The sequence below is a fragment of the Antennarius striatus genome, chromosome 15, assembly GCF_040054535.1.
Source record: "Antennarius striatus isolate MH-2024 chromosome 15, ASM4005453v1, whole genome shotgun sequence".
NCBI classification, from domain to species: Eukaryota; Metazoa; Chordata; class Actinopteri; order Lophiiformes; family Antennariidae; genus Antennarius; species Antennarius striatus.
In genome coordinates, this window is record NC_090790.1 from 1,910,663 (window position 1) to 1,927,719 (window position 17,057).

General features: G+C 46.7%; 1 protein-coding gene across 2 annotated transcripts; it reads left to right on the plus strand.

Moving 5' to 3' along the window:
* Positions 1 to 243: 243 nt before the first annotated feature.
* Positions 244 to 16,705, plus strand: chd1 (chromodomain helicase DNA binding protein 1). 2 transcript variants are annotated; one of them, XM_068334457.1, is made up of 36 exons: positions 244 to 600; positions 1,929 to 2,041; positions 3,724 to 3,931; positions 4,046 to 4,159; positions 4,288 to 4,484; positions 4,615 to 4,889; positions 5,037 to 5,262; positions 5,794 to 5,894; positions 5,970 to 6,148; positions 6,385 to 6,509; positions 6,604 to 6,820; positions 6,916 to 7,005; positions 7,107 to 7,297; positions 7,856 to 8,044; positions 8,487 to 8,649; positions 8,857 to 9,009; positions 9,127 to 9,198; positions 9,271 to 9,420; positions 9,971 to 10,119; positions 10,240 to 10,336; positions 10,419 to 10,514; positions 10,634 to 10,810; positions 10,922 to 11,082; positions 11,157 to 11,198; positions 11,274 to 11,407; positions 11,510 to 11,648; positions 12,600 to 12,750; positions 12,943 to 13,065; positions 13,155 to 13,301; positions 13,394 to 13,684; positions 13,765 to 13,890; positions 13,968 to 14,146; positions 14,225 to 14,324; positions 14,400 to 14,451; positions 14,542 to 14,809; positions 15,133 to 16,705. In XM_068334457.1, the coding sequence occupies exons 2-36, from the start codon at positions 1,989 to 1,991 to the stop codon at positions 15,413 to 15,415; spliced, it is 5,418 nt and encodes a 1,805-aa protein (XP_068190558.1). In that variant the 5' UTR covers positions 244 to 600; positions 1,929 to 1,988; the 3' UTR covers positions 15,416 to 16,705. The 2 variants fall into 2 exon arrangements, with proteins under 2 accessions (XP_068190558.1, XP_068190557.1); XM_068334456.1 differs by having other exon boundaries at positions 5,794 to 6,148.
* The last annotated feature ends 352 nt before the right edge of the window (positions 16,706 to 17,057 follow it).

Sequence of the window (17,057 nt, forward strand, 5' to 3'; positions counted from 1 at the left end):
CGGTTTTCATGTAGAAATCGCACTGGATTATAAGGCGCACGGCCGGCTTTTGAAAAAACTGCAGGCTTTCGGGTGCGCCTTATAGTGCGGAGGCCCCCCTGCCGCGGCCCACGGCCCCCGCGGTGACCCCCCCCCCCCCCCCAGACCTCCTACATCCGCGCCTCCAGATGTTTTCGCTGCCGCGAGCTCAGAGGCGCCGTGGTGACGTCACCGTCCGGGGTTTCCTCAGTGAACCTTCGGCGTCATGGCGGAGGCCGGTCGTCGGAAGAGCCTGCATTGAAATGCTATCTTTCTACAGTTGCAGTTGACTGGAGACTGCTAGACTTTTTCAGCACTGAAAACGGAAAACAGGAGCTTGTTGATTCGGGAGGGAGGGGACATTAGAGCCGTCCTATCGTCCCGAGGCGCTGGGGGGCTGCTCGCCCTCACCGGGGATAGCGGGGCTAGCTAGGGTTAGCTGTCAGCGCCTGCTAGCTAAATAAAAGAAGAGGATCTGTGAGGCGGAAAGACCGACCCAAACTACCGTTTTACTGGATTTTATCGGTCAGCAAACTAGTAAAAAGCTGCAAATAGCATCGAGTTCCAGAGTTCAGCGACCAAGTAAGCTAACTTTCATGTTGATTTGCTAAAAGCGCGAGAAGTGCGGCGAATGGAGATAAAATGGAAGAGCGTGAAGTTCGGGCTGCTCGTTCGGTCTGTGGCTCCGGGAATGAAGACGTAGAACGCTCCGTGTCGTTTGGTCACTCACCGCGTCTAGCGACGTGTACACGGTCAGCCGTGGTGTGCCGTTTACCGCTGGGTGTTCACTGCAACCGAAAAACGGACATTCCAGCAGTTCCCCGAGAAAATGAACTCCCGCAAAGTTTTCTCGTTCTGTTAGCTCCTTAGCTAGCATCGTGCTTCAGAGGACCGCGGCTAGCTAGCGCTGCTCCCCCTGACAACCCGGTAAACTTTGGGATCTGGAACCTTTGACTCCATGTCGAACAAAGCAGCTGATTGTTGAACCGGTCCGGGTTCTAAAGATGACCCACGTAGCTGGACGACAACAGTAACGTTAATTGTTCATTTCCCCCTTTTTGGTGATTTTCAGACCAGAACACCAAAACAACGATAAATAAACGCTGGTGCAGTTAATCATGAGGTCGAGAGTTGTTCACGGGTATGATTATCAGTGTGGAGCAATAAAACGTGAACAGCATAAATTAGGAAAGTGGCGTTCTCGTAGTAAAGGCCTGTATTGTTTGTGTGGAGGTTGGCCGTGCTTGTATGAACCACGTCCCCCGCCAATAGCTTGTTTTGGCGTCACTAGCCGCTAACAGCTAGTTAGCCACAGGCTAATCTGTAGCCACGCTAAGATTGAAGTTACCTGGAATTCATAATGAAAATGTAGAGCGAAGAGTTTTCTTTGAGACTCCTTCGCCTTCCTCTGAGGTCTAATCTGATGATCCGTGTTGAACACGGAGCTGAAGGGACGCGGACACGCTGCAGGCCCGACAGGCCTCCGCTGTGAGCGGACAAAGTTAATGATTAGATCCGAGCAGCTCTCGCATCCATCAGCGCAGCTCCGCTCCAGCGCGTTAAAATGGACGTTTTTATGATAGAAATACGTGTTTTGGTGAACTTTTGGGTGCATAACCCCCCCACGATAAAATGCAGGGAATAATTAACTTGAATATCGTTCTGAATCACTGACAGCTCGTTGGCTGAAGTTGGATGCGGATGCGCTGTTCGGTGTAAACACGAGGATCTGTGGCTCCATTCTCCTCTTACCAGGGCCGATATGTCTTCAGATAGAGCATTAATAAAGTCCCGTTGAATCAGTGCTAGTAAACCATGCTATGACTACAATTTATCAACTTTTTAAAAAATACTACACAAACGTGGTGGGACGTTTCATTTGTAATGGTGATGTTTGTCTTCTCTTAAAGGACACCGACGTGGGAGATAATTAAGATTATCGGACAAGTCTGTTGTTTTTTTACTTTAATATGGCTGGACGCAATGAAGATGAAAGTGTCAGCAACAGCAGTGGAGAATCAAGGTAATAAAAGCGACCGTATCTCATAATAATGCATCACAGTGTTCTATCACACGATATGACTAATACTAGTGAGTATACATTTGGCATGTACACAAAAAGGAGTCAATAAAATATAAAACATAGACCACTCTCCTGACTGCCTGTCAGACAGCACAGTGGGTGAAGCGACACACAGCAGAGGGGAGCAGGCAGGTGACACTGATGGGCATCACCTCAGAAGCAGAGTGATGTCAGTAATAAAACCAACTTCAGATATCAGTAAAAGAAACAAGGATCGCTTCTCGAGTACTGATACCTTTATGAGGCAGGTGGAGGCAGAGACGCCACAGTGTACCATCCTCACCAGCATCATCCTGCCGTTCCCACTGTTAGAGCACCACCATGATTTTGGGTGAAAGAAAAAGGAAGAGCATTCATGCAACGAGAAGAACTCAAACCATGGAAGTCATTTAGATAAATAGATAGATAGATAATTTATTAATCCCGGAGGAAATTGTATTTAGTGCACTTGATGCTGAAAAACTCTGTTTCCTGACTGTTTGTGTTGAACATTGTCATTTATATGTTGCCACTGATGTTGACCTTGTTGTTTTTATTGTTAATCTGTGCTCATCTGCTGTTTACATTTCACAGCATTACAAACTGCACTGAGACAGTACGTAACCTTTTTTGACAGATGCTACTGCCACAATAACTTTAAAGATAACAGCCCTGAGGTGGGCGTCATGTGATGCAGTCATGTGTTCAGGTGTGCGACTAAAACGGGGGGGTTTAACTACAGCGGCAGCAGGAAGTGTTATTTGAAGATGATGCTGAACTGAGGATGATGAGAGCGTGACGCTCACACGTGTCGTACGTCACACCTTTTAATGTGGGAGCGTACACTGAAGATGCACAACGGGGTGTTGTTGTGACACCCTGACTGGTTCACTTTGAACAAACCACAGGGGTCACAGGGGTCCTTCATGCCTCTGAGTGGCTCCTGATAACGGGTAGGGTGGACCGACATCACGAGACTTGATGGACACAATTCAGTTAAATTTCACACATGGTTTGTAGGAACATAAAGGTGTGCATCTCGTCATTAAGTAGTACATATTTGTTCATTTTTGGCAGAGGTATTTCTGCTGTTATTCTGCTGTAATGGAAGTGATGGTGTGTCCACACTGACACAGGTTTTCTTGTAAGGGGGTATCTTTGTCTGTAGACAGTTATTTCATGTTACTCTGCAGGACTGGTTCTTTTTCTGACTGTTGGCTTGTCGGATTCACATCAAATTTGGTGGTGAGGATGGATTCTGGACCAGAACGGACCCCGTTGAATGTTGGTGTGGGTTCAGATGATGGAGAAGATCTGGCATTGTTTTTCCCCACTTTCTTTACTAAAGAAAGGATTGCTGTCTAGTTTTTATGTTCTCCCCGTGTCTACGTGGGTTTCCTCACACACTTTCTTCTACACATTCACACTATTCTCTATACAAACATCGCTAGATGATAAACTGGATGGGCTACACGCACAGAGGAGATGGTAGCAGCGCTCTGTGTGTTCTCGAGCACACAGGCATGGAAAACACATGGACCTGGAATTAAAAAATATCTTGTCTTATCTCAAACTAGGAAAGACTTGTTGACTGACAATGTCGGGGCTTTGTCTATAATGTGATGTGTTGTCTCTTCATGCAGTAATTCTGACGATGAGTCCGGTTCTGCGTCGGGATCAGGGTCGGGGTCGGGGTCCGGCTCCAGCTCCAGCTCCTCCTCCAGCAGCAGCCAATCAGGCAGCAGCGACTCAGGTAGTGGTTCAGACTCGGGCAGCCAATCAGATTCTGACACTGAGAAACCCAAGGAGAAGACGGAGCAACCAAATAAGTCAAACATCGATGGAGCCGAGGTAAAAATCAAATAAAAGGTGCTAGTTTCTCAATTATTATGGGTGATAAACAGTGAGAGGATATTACTATGTCTGATTTAACTTGTTCTTTGCCTGTTTACCCGTTTATATCAGTTCTGGAAGTCCAACCCAAGCATCCTAGCAGTGCAGAGATCTGCTATGCTCAGGAAACAACAGCTTCAGCAGCAGAAACAGAGACAGAGCTCCTCAAACAGTGGATCTGATGAGGTTGGTTACACATCCTGACATGTCCTGTCGCTGCTTTGTGACTGGGAACTACTCAGTCAAAGTTTGACATCTCAGATGCTTGAATGACCCGAACTGAATGTAAATTCTTTGATGCTTACCTTTATTAGGACTCGTCGAGTAGTGATGACTCGAACTCGTCGAGTGATTCCAAAAGGAGAAGAAATTCAGGCTCCTCTGATTCTGGATCAGGTTCTGACTCAGGGAGCGGCTCTGGATCGGACTCGTCAGCGGAGGACAACAGTGATGAAACGGTATCGGACTACGAACCCAGTCACAAAATCAAAAGCAGAAAGCCTCCAACCAAGTAAGTGAATGTTTCGTTATGTGGGTGCCAGGCTTCCATTGCTTCTGTGGTTCACTCACCGCAGCATTTGACTCTCGATAATGACAAAAAGTGGCTTCAGTTCAACTCTTGCACTTCATTTCCCTTTCAGGATGAATTTTCGGAATGGAAAGAAGAGCAGCATCCAGAGGAAAAAAGCCCAGAAGGGTTCATCCTCTGAGGACGAGGACGACTGCTACAAAAAGGTGGCGTCGGCGGGGCCGCGGCGGCAGGCGACCGTCAACATCAGCTACAAGGAGGACGAGGAGCTGAAGACGGACTCAGACGACCTGGTGGAAGTTCTCGGTGAAGACGTCCCCCAGCTCGAAGAAGACGAGTTTGAAACACTGGAGAGAGTGATGGACAGCAGAATAGGAAGGAAGAAAGGTAGGAGATGTGTTACTGCTGCCACGATGTCTGACTCACTGAGCTGGTCCTGGAGTTCATCTCAGGATTAGGTTTATTTTTAAGAGCTACATGGAAAAAACACCTTAAACCTTCTGTGTTTGTATTTCAACTTCATTTTTCCAACAGCAACAGGAAGCGCGACCACCGTTTACACTGTCGAAGCAGACGGGGACCCCAATGCCAACTTCAATCCCAACAAAGAGGCGGGGGAGCTCCAGTATTTGATCAAGTGGAAGAACTGGGCTCATATCCACAACACCTGGGAGACAGAGGAGACGCTGAAGTTACAGAACGTTAAAGGCATGAAGAAACTGGACAACTTCAAGAAGAAGGACCAGGAGAAAAGGAAATGGTTAGAGCTGTTTAAAGAATGCAGAGCTTTTAATGATACACACTGTTAGGTTCTAACAGCTTAGACAAATATCACAACCAAACATGACAGGTAAAAGTAATTACAGTATTTTCGGCACTATAAGGTGCAGCTATGGGCCTCATAATCCAGTGTACTTTATAATCCAGTGTACTTTATAATCCAGTGTGCCTCATAATCCAGTGTGCCTTATAGTGCAGAAAATCCTGTAAATGAAACTTAAACGACACAGGTTCGTACCGGGCAGTGATTAAGGACGACAGACTTCTGATTGGTGTCGTCTGATAGGGGTGGCACGTTTTGTTCCGTTGCTGTAGCGATCCATGATTTCTGCAACATATAAAGGTTGTCGTGACGTTGGTGAATCACATTGAAGGCAATGCATTGTGGGACAGCAGTAACTGTTTTCAGACCTAACTTTAGTTTTCAGTCTGCTGGGATTTGAAGCCGTCGTTCTTTACAAGCTGGAAACGTCTTGGTTGGTCAGACATTGATATTTGTCCTTGTCCCCAGGTTAAAGAGCGCGTCCCCAGAGGATATAGAGTATTTCAATTGTCAGGAAGAATTGATGGACGACTTGCACTCCCAGTATCAGCTGGTGGAGCGAATCATCGGTGAGCTATTTACAACTTATCGCATGAAAAACACACAAACATGGACCGGTAGAACTAAACAGACCTTCTGCACAGGACATTCCAATCAGAAGTCGGCCGCTGGTTACCCAGACTACCTGTGCAAGTGGCAGGGGTTACCCTACTCGGAGTGCAGCTGGGAGGACGGAGCTCTGATTTCCAAGAAGTTCCAGAAATGCATCGATGACTACATGAGCAGAAACCAGTCCAAGACGATTCCATCCAAAGACTGTAAGGTAACGCTGTTTTCAGCTTGATGTCAGCCCCACCTGACGGCACGCGCGTTTTTCCAGTTAGTTAAGTGAACTTTGACCCAGTCCTAACCAGCTGCTGGGATGAACACAGTTTGAAGTTACTGGTTTTGGGCTGTTTGTTTGGAATCTTTTGGGGGGGGAAACGAAAGAAAAGACTAGAGAGAGAAAACGCAGGTCACATGGCGTCACATGGAGAGTGGATTCTGTTCCTCTTGCAGGTGTTGAAGCAGAGACCGAGGTTCATGCCCATGAAGAAGCAGCCGTCATACATCGGGAGCGACGGGCTGGAGCTCCGGGACTACCAGCTGGACAGTTTGAACTGGATGGCTCACTCCTGGTGCAAGTATGAACCAACCTGAGTTCCCAGCATGCTTTGTCCTGGAGTGTTGATGTCACAAAGACTGCAGCTGTCCCCCTCCATCCCATGTTGTTCACAGAGGCAACAGTTGCATCCTCGCTGATGAGATGGGTTTAGGAAAGACCATCCAGACCATCTCCTTCCTCAACTACATGTTTAATGACCACCAGCTGTACGGGCCCTTCCTGCTGGTGGTGCCGCTCTCCACGCTCACCTCCTGGCAGAGAGAGATCCAGCTCTGGGCCCCGCAGATGAACGTGGTGGTCTACCTGGGAGACATCAGCAGCAGGAACATGGTATGATTACACACCTGTACACACACACACACACGATAGTCTTTTGAATGACTTTTAAAGCATGCGTTCCTCTCTCCCGTCTCTTCCTTGAACAGATTCGGACACACGAGTGGATGCACGTCCACAGCAAGAGGATGAAGTTTAACATCCTCCTAACAACATACGAAATCCTCCTCAAAGACAAGGTCAGCATCTCCGTCAGGGTGTCACGTGTCACGCGTGTGCTGCGTGATCCTCTTCATGTCTGATCGGTAACAAGCCTTTCTACCCATGTGTGTGTCTGCAGTCGTTTTTGGGCGGGGTTAACTGGGCGTTCATCGGTGTGGACGAGGCGCACCGACTGAAGAACGATGACTCTCTCCTCTACAAAACCATGATTGACTTCAAGTCCAATCACAGGCTGCTGATCACAGGAACGCCGCTGCAGAACTCCCTGAAAGAGCTGTGGTCCCTGCTGCACTTCATTATGCCAGAGAAGTAGGTCACACCCGTTGTTACACTCAAGGTTCCTTCTCGCCGCCGTCAGAAACGAGCCAGAGCGTTCTCAGCTGTGGTTCCAGGTGAAGCGGAGCACACTCCTCACCATTATTCTCCTCGGTTCTTTAAATGTCACACAAATGAAGTAATAGTCCTTTTTTCATCAGGTGGGCCTCCTGTGTCTGTATTGTGGTTCACTCCATTCACAAACGTCTGTTTTATAGAAACAAACACATTAACAGAGGATGCAGCGAACTGAACCAGATGTGGTGCTGTTCACTGTCGAGCTCTCAGAGACACCAGACGATACAAACACCAGAGTACCATTTAACATTAAACCAGCTCTAAGTTCCAGTATGTTAGAGTCCCTCCAGATGACAGTAATATGTAGCTGTAATGGTTACAGTCAGATCAACACTCCTAATGTAAGAAAACTGGTCACCTAAAATCTCTGTGAAACGTGAGGTGTTAGGATGAGCCTTTGTCCATAAAACTAGGTGAGGCGTGAACATCTTCAGTGACGTAACACTAACAGTTTGATGTTGTGTCTCTGTTGAGGTTCCACTCTTGGGAGCTGTTTGAGGAGGAGCATGGTAAGGGAAGGGACTCGGGCTACACTAGTCTGCACAAAGAGCTGGAACCTTTTCTTCTGCGCAGAGTCAAGAAGGATGTGGAGAAATCACTTCCTGCCAAAGTGGAGCAGATCCTCCGTGTGGAGATGAGCGCTATACAGAAACAGTATTACAAGTAAGAGCCTGATGCCTCCTTCAGATCAGCGTCTCCTGTGAATGATAAAAAACCAAAGACGGGTGAGACCAAATATCCCACGAGGAACGACCTCTGAAACGCTGGGAGCGACACACCCATCAGATAAACTGTAATACATACAAGTTAGTGTCGTTTTCTAGAAGCTGTGCTAGCAGAGCGGCTACAGCTGTCCTCTAATAGAAAAGTAGATCTATAATTTTATGCAGCGCTGCTCCATCAATATAAAAATTCAAAAAGTATGAGTTTTTAATATTCAGAACCAAAAAAAATGTGTTATTAATTTTATCAGCCCTTGTGGGTCAGCAAAACCTTGTTTAACCTCCAGGAAAATTACTATTATTATTAATAGTATTATAATGAATTATTCCAGAAAGCCCTGTGATGTTTCATTACGTGTGATTATTCATGTGTTTGTGCTCAGATGGATTCTGACCAGGAATTACAAGGCTCTGAGTAAAGGGACCAAAGGCAGCACGTCTGGTTTCCTGAACATCATGATGGAGCTGAAGAAGTGCTGTAACCACTGTTACCTGATCAAACCCCCAGAGGACATCGACTTCCTCAACAAAGCTGAAGCCCTACAGGTCGGCTTGTTTTACTGACGAGCAGAGATACAAAGTCCTGAAGCACAACTATCATCGTTTTAGGATCAGCCTCCCACACATTGTCAATTTCAAATTATTTCAATGACTATTTTAGGTTTTTCTTTCAGTAAAAGACGGGTATTTTGTCTGTTTTACTTTGAGAGGACCGTGTAGTAATCGTGAGCCCCCCCCCTTCTGTTCTTGCAGCAACTGATCCGCAGCAGTGGGAAGCTGGTCCTGTTGGACAAACTGTTGGGACGCCTGAAGGAGCGAGGCCACAGAGTTCTCATCTTCTCCCAGATGGTACGGATGCTGGATATCCTGGCGGAGTACCTGAGGAGCCGGCAGTTCCTCTTCCAGGTGGATAACCTACTTTTTCACGTGACATTCACGACAGGAGGCTTCTTTCCTTCACCTTACCTACAAAACATGAAAGTAAATCTGTTGTTCTGTTTTATCAAATGTCCCAATGTGTAGAGACTAGACGGCTCCATCAAAGGTGAGATGAGGAAGCAGGCGCTGGACCATTTTAACGCTGAAGGCTCAGAGGTGAGTTCTGTGTGTGTGGGGGGTGCAGTGAAGACAGTTTGGGCTCATACTGACCCACCTCCCTGTTTCCAGGACTTCTGCTTCCTGTTGTCGACACGCGCGGGCGGACTGGGGATCAACCTGGCCTCCGCCGATACGGTCGTCATCTTTGATTCAGATTGGAACCCCCAAAATGATCTGCAGGCCCAGGCCAGAGCCCACAGGATCGGACAGAAGAGACAGGTGGGGGCAGAATGAACCGAGACACTGATGGGTCACAGTTGAACAGTTTACTCCTTAACTTTAAAGAGAACATTAATATTACTGAAGAGTAAAGTGATAAAAGGCAGACAGCAAAACATCACAACACGTTATAAATCAGGGATATTCAATACAAATTATCAGCGGTACGGGTGTTCAATTTCCTCTAAAACACCCAAACCTAAGTCCAGGCTGGGTTTTATATCCACGATTTTTATGGTTTAATTTAAAACACGAACCTCAACATTAAAGAAAATTAAAGAAAAACAAACTGCAAACAGAGCCGAATAACTTTATAAAGAACCTGAAGCGTACGCTTCAAGTAAAAAACATCAACATCACAAAAGCATTAATAAACAGCGGCTTTTTCAGGGGAAAATTCAATCAGAGCTTTGAGCTCAAACGTTTCTCTTTTAATTCTTCTTCTTTGTCTTGTTCATCTTCATGTAATGTGGTATTAGCCCGTATTCTTCCTGGACATAGTGAAGAATCTCCTCGTAACCCATCGTAACCACGTCTTTTGGTGTGGCAGGTGAACATCTACCGTCTGGTGACGAAGGGCTCGGTGGAGGAAGACATCATCGAGAGGGCGAAGAAGAAGATGGTGCTGGACCACCTGGTGATCCAGAGGATGGACACCACAGGGAAGACGGTCCTGCACACGGGGGCCGCGCCCTCCAGGCAAGGAGACGGGACCAGTTTGAGTTTCAGATGACAGAGCTGCTGAGACAAACAGCTTTTCTGTTTCAGATTAGATCAGATCATGAAGATCATCATCTTCTCTTGTGTTTTATTATGTAGTTCTGCACCGTTCAACAAGGAGGAACTGTCTGCCATCCTCAAGTTTGGAGCTGAGGAGCTTTTTAAAGAGCCAGAGGGTGAAGAGCAGGAGCCTCAGGTGAGGCGTCAGATACCTGCTGGTACAAACTGACACGAGAACATAAGTACACAAGCACCTCACCCCCTGTTGTCCACTGCAGGAAATGGATATCGATGAGATCCTCAAGAGAGCTGAGACCAGGGAGAACGACCCCGGACCCTCCACGGTGGGGGAGGAGCTGCTCTCTCAGTTCAAGGTAAAAACAGGTTCCAGGTGATGCGAGCGGGTTGGAACACCACCTGTAACACACCTGATGTCACCGCCATAGTTCAGTTCATCCATCACCAGGTGGTTTTGTTTCATCCTGAACTACAGGTGGCCAACTTCTCCATGATGGAGGAGGAGGAAATAGACATCGATTCTGAACGCAGTCAGCGGAGTTGGGACGATATTATTCCCGAGGAGCAGAGGAGGAGGATGGAAGAGGAGGAGAGGCAGAAGGAGCTAGAAGAAATCTATCTGCTGCCACGCATGAGGAACTGTGCCAAACAGGTACGGAAGAGGTCGATGTAGTAGATTTAGGGCTCGTTCTTTCAGGTATTTCCTGCTTTTGCTTCAACCGGTTTCTGTTTTCCACTCACTGAACCTGCTCTGTCCTCACAGATCAGTTTTAACTCCAGCGAGGGCCGGCAGAGTCGGATCAGGAGGTACTCTGGGTCAGAGAGCGACTCCCCCTCGGACCGAAAGAGGCCAAAGAAACGAGGACGGCCTCGGACCATTCCACGAGAGAACATCAAGGGTTTCAGCGACGCTGAGATACGGAGGTGAGGACGGAGAAAGTCACCCAATCCTCTGGCTGGATTCCCTTTATGATGGTGTGTCTGTAATCTACACACAGGTTTGTCAAGAGTTACAAAAAGTTTGGAGGACCCCTAGAAAGGTAAGGAGCATCAGATGATTGTTACCAAGATGAGTAAAGAACAGGCCGGTCGGTACAACATGTGTCCTCCCCCAGGTTGGATGCTATCGCTCGCGATGCGGAACTTGTGGATAAGTCTGAACATGACCTGAAACGTCTGGCGGAGACGGTTCACAACGGCTGCGTCAGAACGCTACGAGAAAACCCCTGTGGACCCGAGAAGATATCGGGTAGGGGGATCCAGACAGACGTGTCTCTGACGGTTTCATTTCATCTGAAGGAGATCTGTGCTGTTTAAACGGGAAGTCTGATCGTCGTTCTGTAATTTACAGGAGGCAGAAGAGGGAAAGTTAAAGGCCCGACATTCAGGATCTCTGGAGTCCAAGTCAACGCCAAGCTGGTCATCTCACACGAGGAAGAGTTGGCTCCTCTTCACAAGGCCATTCCTGCCGACCCCGAGGAGAGGAAGAAGTAAGGCTCCACGTACAACCACAGCATTCACTCTAGAGTGGGGGGGGGCAAACTCATTTTCAGCATCACGGCTGTCCTCAAAGGGCCAGATGTAACTACTAAATGTAACTCAGTGTAATGTAACTAAATGTAATGTAACTAAATGTAACTCAGTGTAATGTAACTAAATGTAATGTAACTAAATGTAACTACTCCTTAATGTTAAATAACTGAATTTCTGACTGATTCTAGTTCCAAACATTACAGTTAGACAGAAAAAACATGTTTGTTTGTTTCTCTGTTCTAACATAAATCCTTTTCATTTGTCAGGTTATTAAACCCACAGAACTCCATCAATCAAGGATCAAACTATCAATCAATAAAGAAAAATAACATCAGACACAAGTTAGGACGTTAACTTTGTTCACAACGAGTTAAAATGGGCTGAATTGTGGGAAATGTAGTTTTTGCTCAAAGCATACTTTTGATCTATTTATTTTTAGACGCTCTGACCTTTTATTCTCTCGGGGGCCACATAAAATGTTGTGGAGGGCCACATTTGGCCCCCGGGCCTTGAGTTTGACACGTGTTCCAAATTATTTGCCTGAAGGATTTTTAGTGATGGAGGTCATTGGGGAATAATCTCAGCACTAGATGTCAGTAAACAGCAGCAGACAGGAGGATTTAATCTCACCAGTGACGCCGTAATAATAAACGATCGGTGATGATTCGTTTTGGAAGTGAACCGGTTTGTTAATGACATCGTCCTGTAAATGTGGACTCAGGTCCAGGTCACTCACAGGTCACTCACAGGTGAGGGATAAAAATCAGATGTCAGAAAATAACCGTTAATTATGAAGTATGAAGTTGATTGAGTAGTGATCACTCAGGACAGTTTTTTTTTTGTTATAGGTGTAAATTAACCCTTTGACCCAATATGATGTGACAGAATACATGTGTGTGTCCTGACAGGTACATGATCCCGTGCCACTCCAAAGCAGCCCACTTTGACATCGAGTGGGGGAAGGAGGACGACTCCAGCCTCCTCATTGGAATCTACGAGTACGGTTACGGAAGCTGGGAGATGATCAAGATGGACCCAGACCTCAATCTGACACACAAGGTGTGTTCAAGGTCACGTGTTTGATTGTGGGACCATCAGAAGGTGTTTCCTTCTGCTTTTGTGTGTGTTTCATATCACACCGAGTCAGTGATTCAAACTCAATTTAACAAAAGGAGAAAAGAAAATACATGTACAGAGAATACATTTTACTGTTGGGCCGTGAACATGACAAAATAATCTGTTATTGATCAGCTTCTACCAGACGACCCCGACAAGAAGCCACAGGCCAAACAGCTACAGACCAGAGCAGACTACCTCATCAAGTTGTTGAGCAAGGACCTGGCCAAAAGAGAAGCACAGAAACAAGCAGGGGCAGTAAGTAGTGGAGATCAGACCGTTTCTACCCCAGACAGGGTGGATGCATCCAGATACGGATCAGCTGAAACGTGTTTGTGCCCCCGTAGGCAAATTCACGCAAAAGGAAACCAAGAAGTAAGAAGAACAAAAGTCTGAAGTCCACGAAGACGGATGACGTGATGAAGAGCACGTCGTCAGAACCCTCGTCAGACAAGAGGTCGGAGGAAGAGGATGAAGACGTCGAGGAGGAAAAGGTGTGTTTGTGTTTACACACTTGTTCAGTTGTGTGTTTGTTCCGGTGTGACACACAGTTTGGACTTCCTGTCTCTGTCCAAACCTGTTCCAGGTGGTGACTCCAGTGAAAACGCTGACCAGACGGGGCCGGGCAGACCGGATGGTGGTCGTGAAGAATGACGACGACGACGACGATGATGACGACGATGACGATGATGATGCAGAGCAGGAAGAGGTTTCTTCATCTGGAGAAATAGAAGATAAAATCAAAGAGATCAAAAAGGAAGACAAAAAGGAGAAGAAGGAAGAAGGTTGGGACGTCAAGGAGACGAAGGAGGCCAAAGAGAAGAAAGACACCAAGCCCCTGGAGGCAGTGTATAAACAGGAAGAGAGCATGGAGAAGGTAAACACTCCTTCAGCTTTGTAGGTTTATTCTTTAAAAGAACTGAATAAAAGCTAAAGGAGACGCTGGTTTCTCCTCAGATCGATGTGAAGACGGAGGTCCGGGAGCGAACGAAGAAAGCTTCTGACGTTGGCGTCCACATCACAGCCGGTGGGGAGAACATGTCTGAGGAGTCAGAGGAGCTGGACCAGAGGACCTTCAGCGTGGTGGGCGTCGCCATCCACACCGTGCTGTGATCTGATTGGCCGCTCAGGGTTCTGATGGAGCTGCCGTTCTGTTGCAGTGTAAGGAGAGGATGCGGCCGGTGAAGGCGGCGCTGAAGCAGCTGGACCGACCGGAGAAGGGCCTGTCGGAGCGCGAGCAGCTGGAACACACCCGGCAGTGTCTCATCAAGATCGGAGACCACATCACCGAGTGTCTGCAGGAGTACTCCAACCCCGACCAGATCAAGCAGTGGAGGAAGTCCGTGCGCACCTGGGGGGGAAGCGTTCAGGTGTTCCTGGACGTGTTTTAACCTGATGGTGTTTGTCTTCCAAACAGAAACCTGTGGATATTCGTCTCCAAGTTCACCGAGTTTGATGCCAGGAAGCTGCATAAGTTATACAAGCATGCAATCAAGAAAAGACAGGAGAGCGCTCAGGTTAGTGGGGGTCTGCACTGGAGCGGTCACTGAGTCACGTCACCCCAACACTCACTGGTTGATTGTGTGTTTCAGGCGATGGAGCAGAACACTAGAAACACGAACACCCACGGCTACAAACATGCAGGTACGCTCACTTCCTGTTTGACACAGACTGGGGTGTGGAATCTGCTGCTGGGCTCACTGGACTGGGTTCGTTTGTGGTCTTCACCTCCAGATATCGAGAGGCTGAGGGACAACTCTCAGCAGGACGAGAGCAGCAGGGACAGCTGCAGCTCGGAGCGCCACCAGTCCTCAGGGCGATACCACGACAGTAAGGAGAGGCACGGCTCAGACTCCCTCAGAAAACCCCCCGCAGACTCCAGGAAAAGACCCTACACCTCCTTCAGCAACGGCAAAGACCACCGAGACAGAGACCACTACAGACCGGACAGCAGGGACAGAGAGAGAGACAGAGAGAGAGACAGAGAGAGAGACAGAGACAGGTGAGGATTATTGGTCTAATCAAAAAGAACGGCATGAAAAGTGCTTCATGGGTCTGGTTTGAGTTGTCTGTTAGCCATAGACATCAGCTATGATCAATCAAAATGAATCAGCTAATCTAGACTGGGGGGGAGATCGTTTTGGTGGAACCTGAATGGAAAAAGGATTTAACTTGTGAAAATTATTATTTAAGGGGATAATCCCAGAATTCCTCCAAACAGACAGAGAAGTGATCAAAGCATTGATTCTGCGTCTGATTAAATGTACCGTATTTTCTGGACTAGGGAGCGCACCTGTATATAAGTGGCATCCGCTCTCTTTACAGGTACTACAACGACAGTAAGCACAGGAAGCTGGAGGAGTTCCGCTCCAGCAGAGACCACCGTCTGGAGGTGAAGGACCACCCCCTGTCGGACCACCGTTCTTCCTACCGCTACAACTCGGACTGGCAGACGGAGCAGCGAGCTTCGGCCAGCGGGCCCCGCTCCCCCCGAGACCAGCGCTCGCCCTACGACTCCCGCTCGCCCCTGGGACACCGCTCGCCCTTCGACTACTCGTCGGACCACAAGAGCACACCGGAGCAAATCTGGAGCAGCCGAAAGTCGTAACAGAGACCTCGTCGGTCTGCCGGTAGCAGCCATAGACTCACAGCTAAACAGCCGATGCCTTACAGGAAGCGTGGACTCCGCCCCCCTGAAGCTGCCTGAAGCGCTACGTACCAGTCAGTTCAGCATGGCTGCCACCTCCTCGCTTCAGCTTCAGCTTCAGCTACAGCTCATCTCAGAAACTCCGGGAGAATAGCGCCAAGGAGCCGCTGGAACCAGGCAGTAGATAAAAATGTAGGCATATTTTTGTATTTAAGAGTTTAAAGCTACATGGTTGTGTAGAGTCGACAGCATGCAGCACAATTTTGTTATTTTTATAAACATTTATTAACCTTGTAAAACGGACACGGTCGACCCCCAAGTGCTGCCTCACCCCCCCTCCACCAACCCACGACACTGGATCCTGTATTTGACTGTTTCTGTGTTCATCTGTTTGTCTCTGTCGCTCCATCATGATTAATGTTATTAGATAATACCTTAATTTAAGTGTTAACTCCAGAAGTGGGTGGTGGAACGAATCCGATGACGAGCTGATGTAGAAGCATCTTGGTTTAATCCAGTCAGGGCTCAGGCTAACCACCTCAAGTACCTCATTTACAGCATGTCTCATTTCCTCAGCAGGTTCTTCTGTCCACCTGGTGTGGATTATTTAATGTCCTGGGTGTAAAATACAAACAAACCTGAATTGCTTTTTTTCTTTTGTTTTTTGGAGCAATTTGTATGTTTGTTTGTTTTTCCTTCTGTTGTAAATTTTTTGTAAAATAGTGAATCAGTGGTCTTTTTTCCTCAGGCTTTTGGGATTTCTAACTCTACTTCTCACCATCAACTCAGGCATTTTTTTGTTCTGTGTGTGACTTTGTGTAATAGATCTTTCACAATAATGCTTTCAGAATGTAACATTGGTAAAGGGAAAGTTCTTTAACGGTAGTTTTATTGACTAGTGCTACTTCTTTTGCCTCAGTGTGTGGAAATCAGTTGGAAGAAACCAACTTAAGTCTAAAAAAAGAGTTGTCTTTCAGTAGAAGCTCTTGTTAGATTATTGAGTAAAACTAGACTTTTTACATAATCTTTCTTTAACTTTTAATTTTATTTTCTATGTAGGCAATAATAATGTTAATGTTTCTATGCAGCCAAGTATATTTGTAGTGAACCACCCAACTGAATGAAGTCACTGTTACGGTTCACACTGTTGTATATACATTTCCTCTATATTTCAAAATGAATTTACACTGAAAGTGCATGAATTTTTATGAACTTTTATATAGTTGTGTATCAAGCCATTAAAAATCAATCACTGTACTCTCTGACTCTTCAATCAACGGTCGGCTGTTTGGTTTTACCAGAAAGCCATTTTGGAGTTGTAAGGTTTCTTCACATGAAAATACGCAGAATCCTTTAAACACCAGAATATAATTACAGTATTTAATTACAATAACTGCATTTAAACCTTGTCTATTATACTGTAAAAAATTTTTGAAAGAAACCGTACTTTTATGTCTAACTTGCTAAATCTGAAGCAGCAACAGTCTGAAAGAAATAGAAATACGTCTGAATTAACTGATAACTCGAGCCATTTAAATATATTTGGACTGTATCCCTGAGACACTGGGAGGTATCTTATTTATATCCATCGTCATGACAACAG

Bases quoted from the DNA above. Each gene is read 5' to 3' on its own strand.
- chd1 (XM_068334456.1), top strand. From the start codon at position 1,989: ATGGCTGGACGCAATGAAGATGAAAGTGTCAGCAACAGCAGTGGAGAA. The intron at 5,263-5,793 runs GTTAGAGCTGTT...CCTTGTCCCCAG, and splicing joins GACCAGGAGAAAAGGAAATG to GTTAAAGAGCGCGTCCCCAG. The intron at 10,515-10,633 runs GTAAAAACAGGT...CCTGAACTACAG, and splicing joins AGCTGCTCTCTCAGTTCAAG to GTGGCCAACTTCTCCATGAT.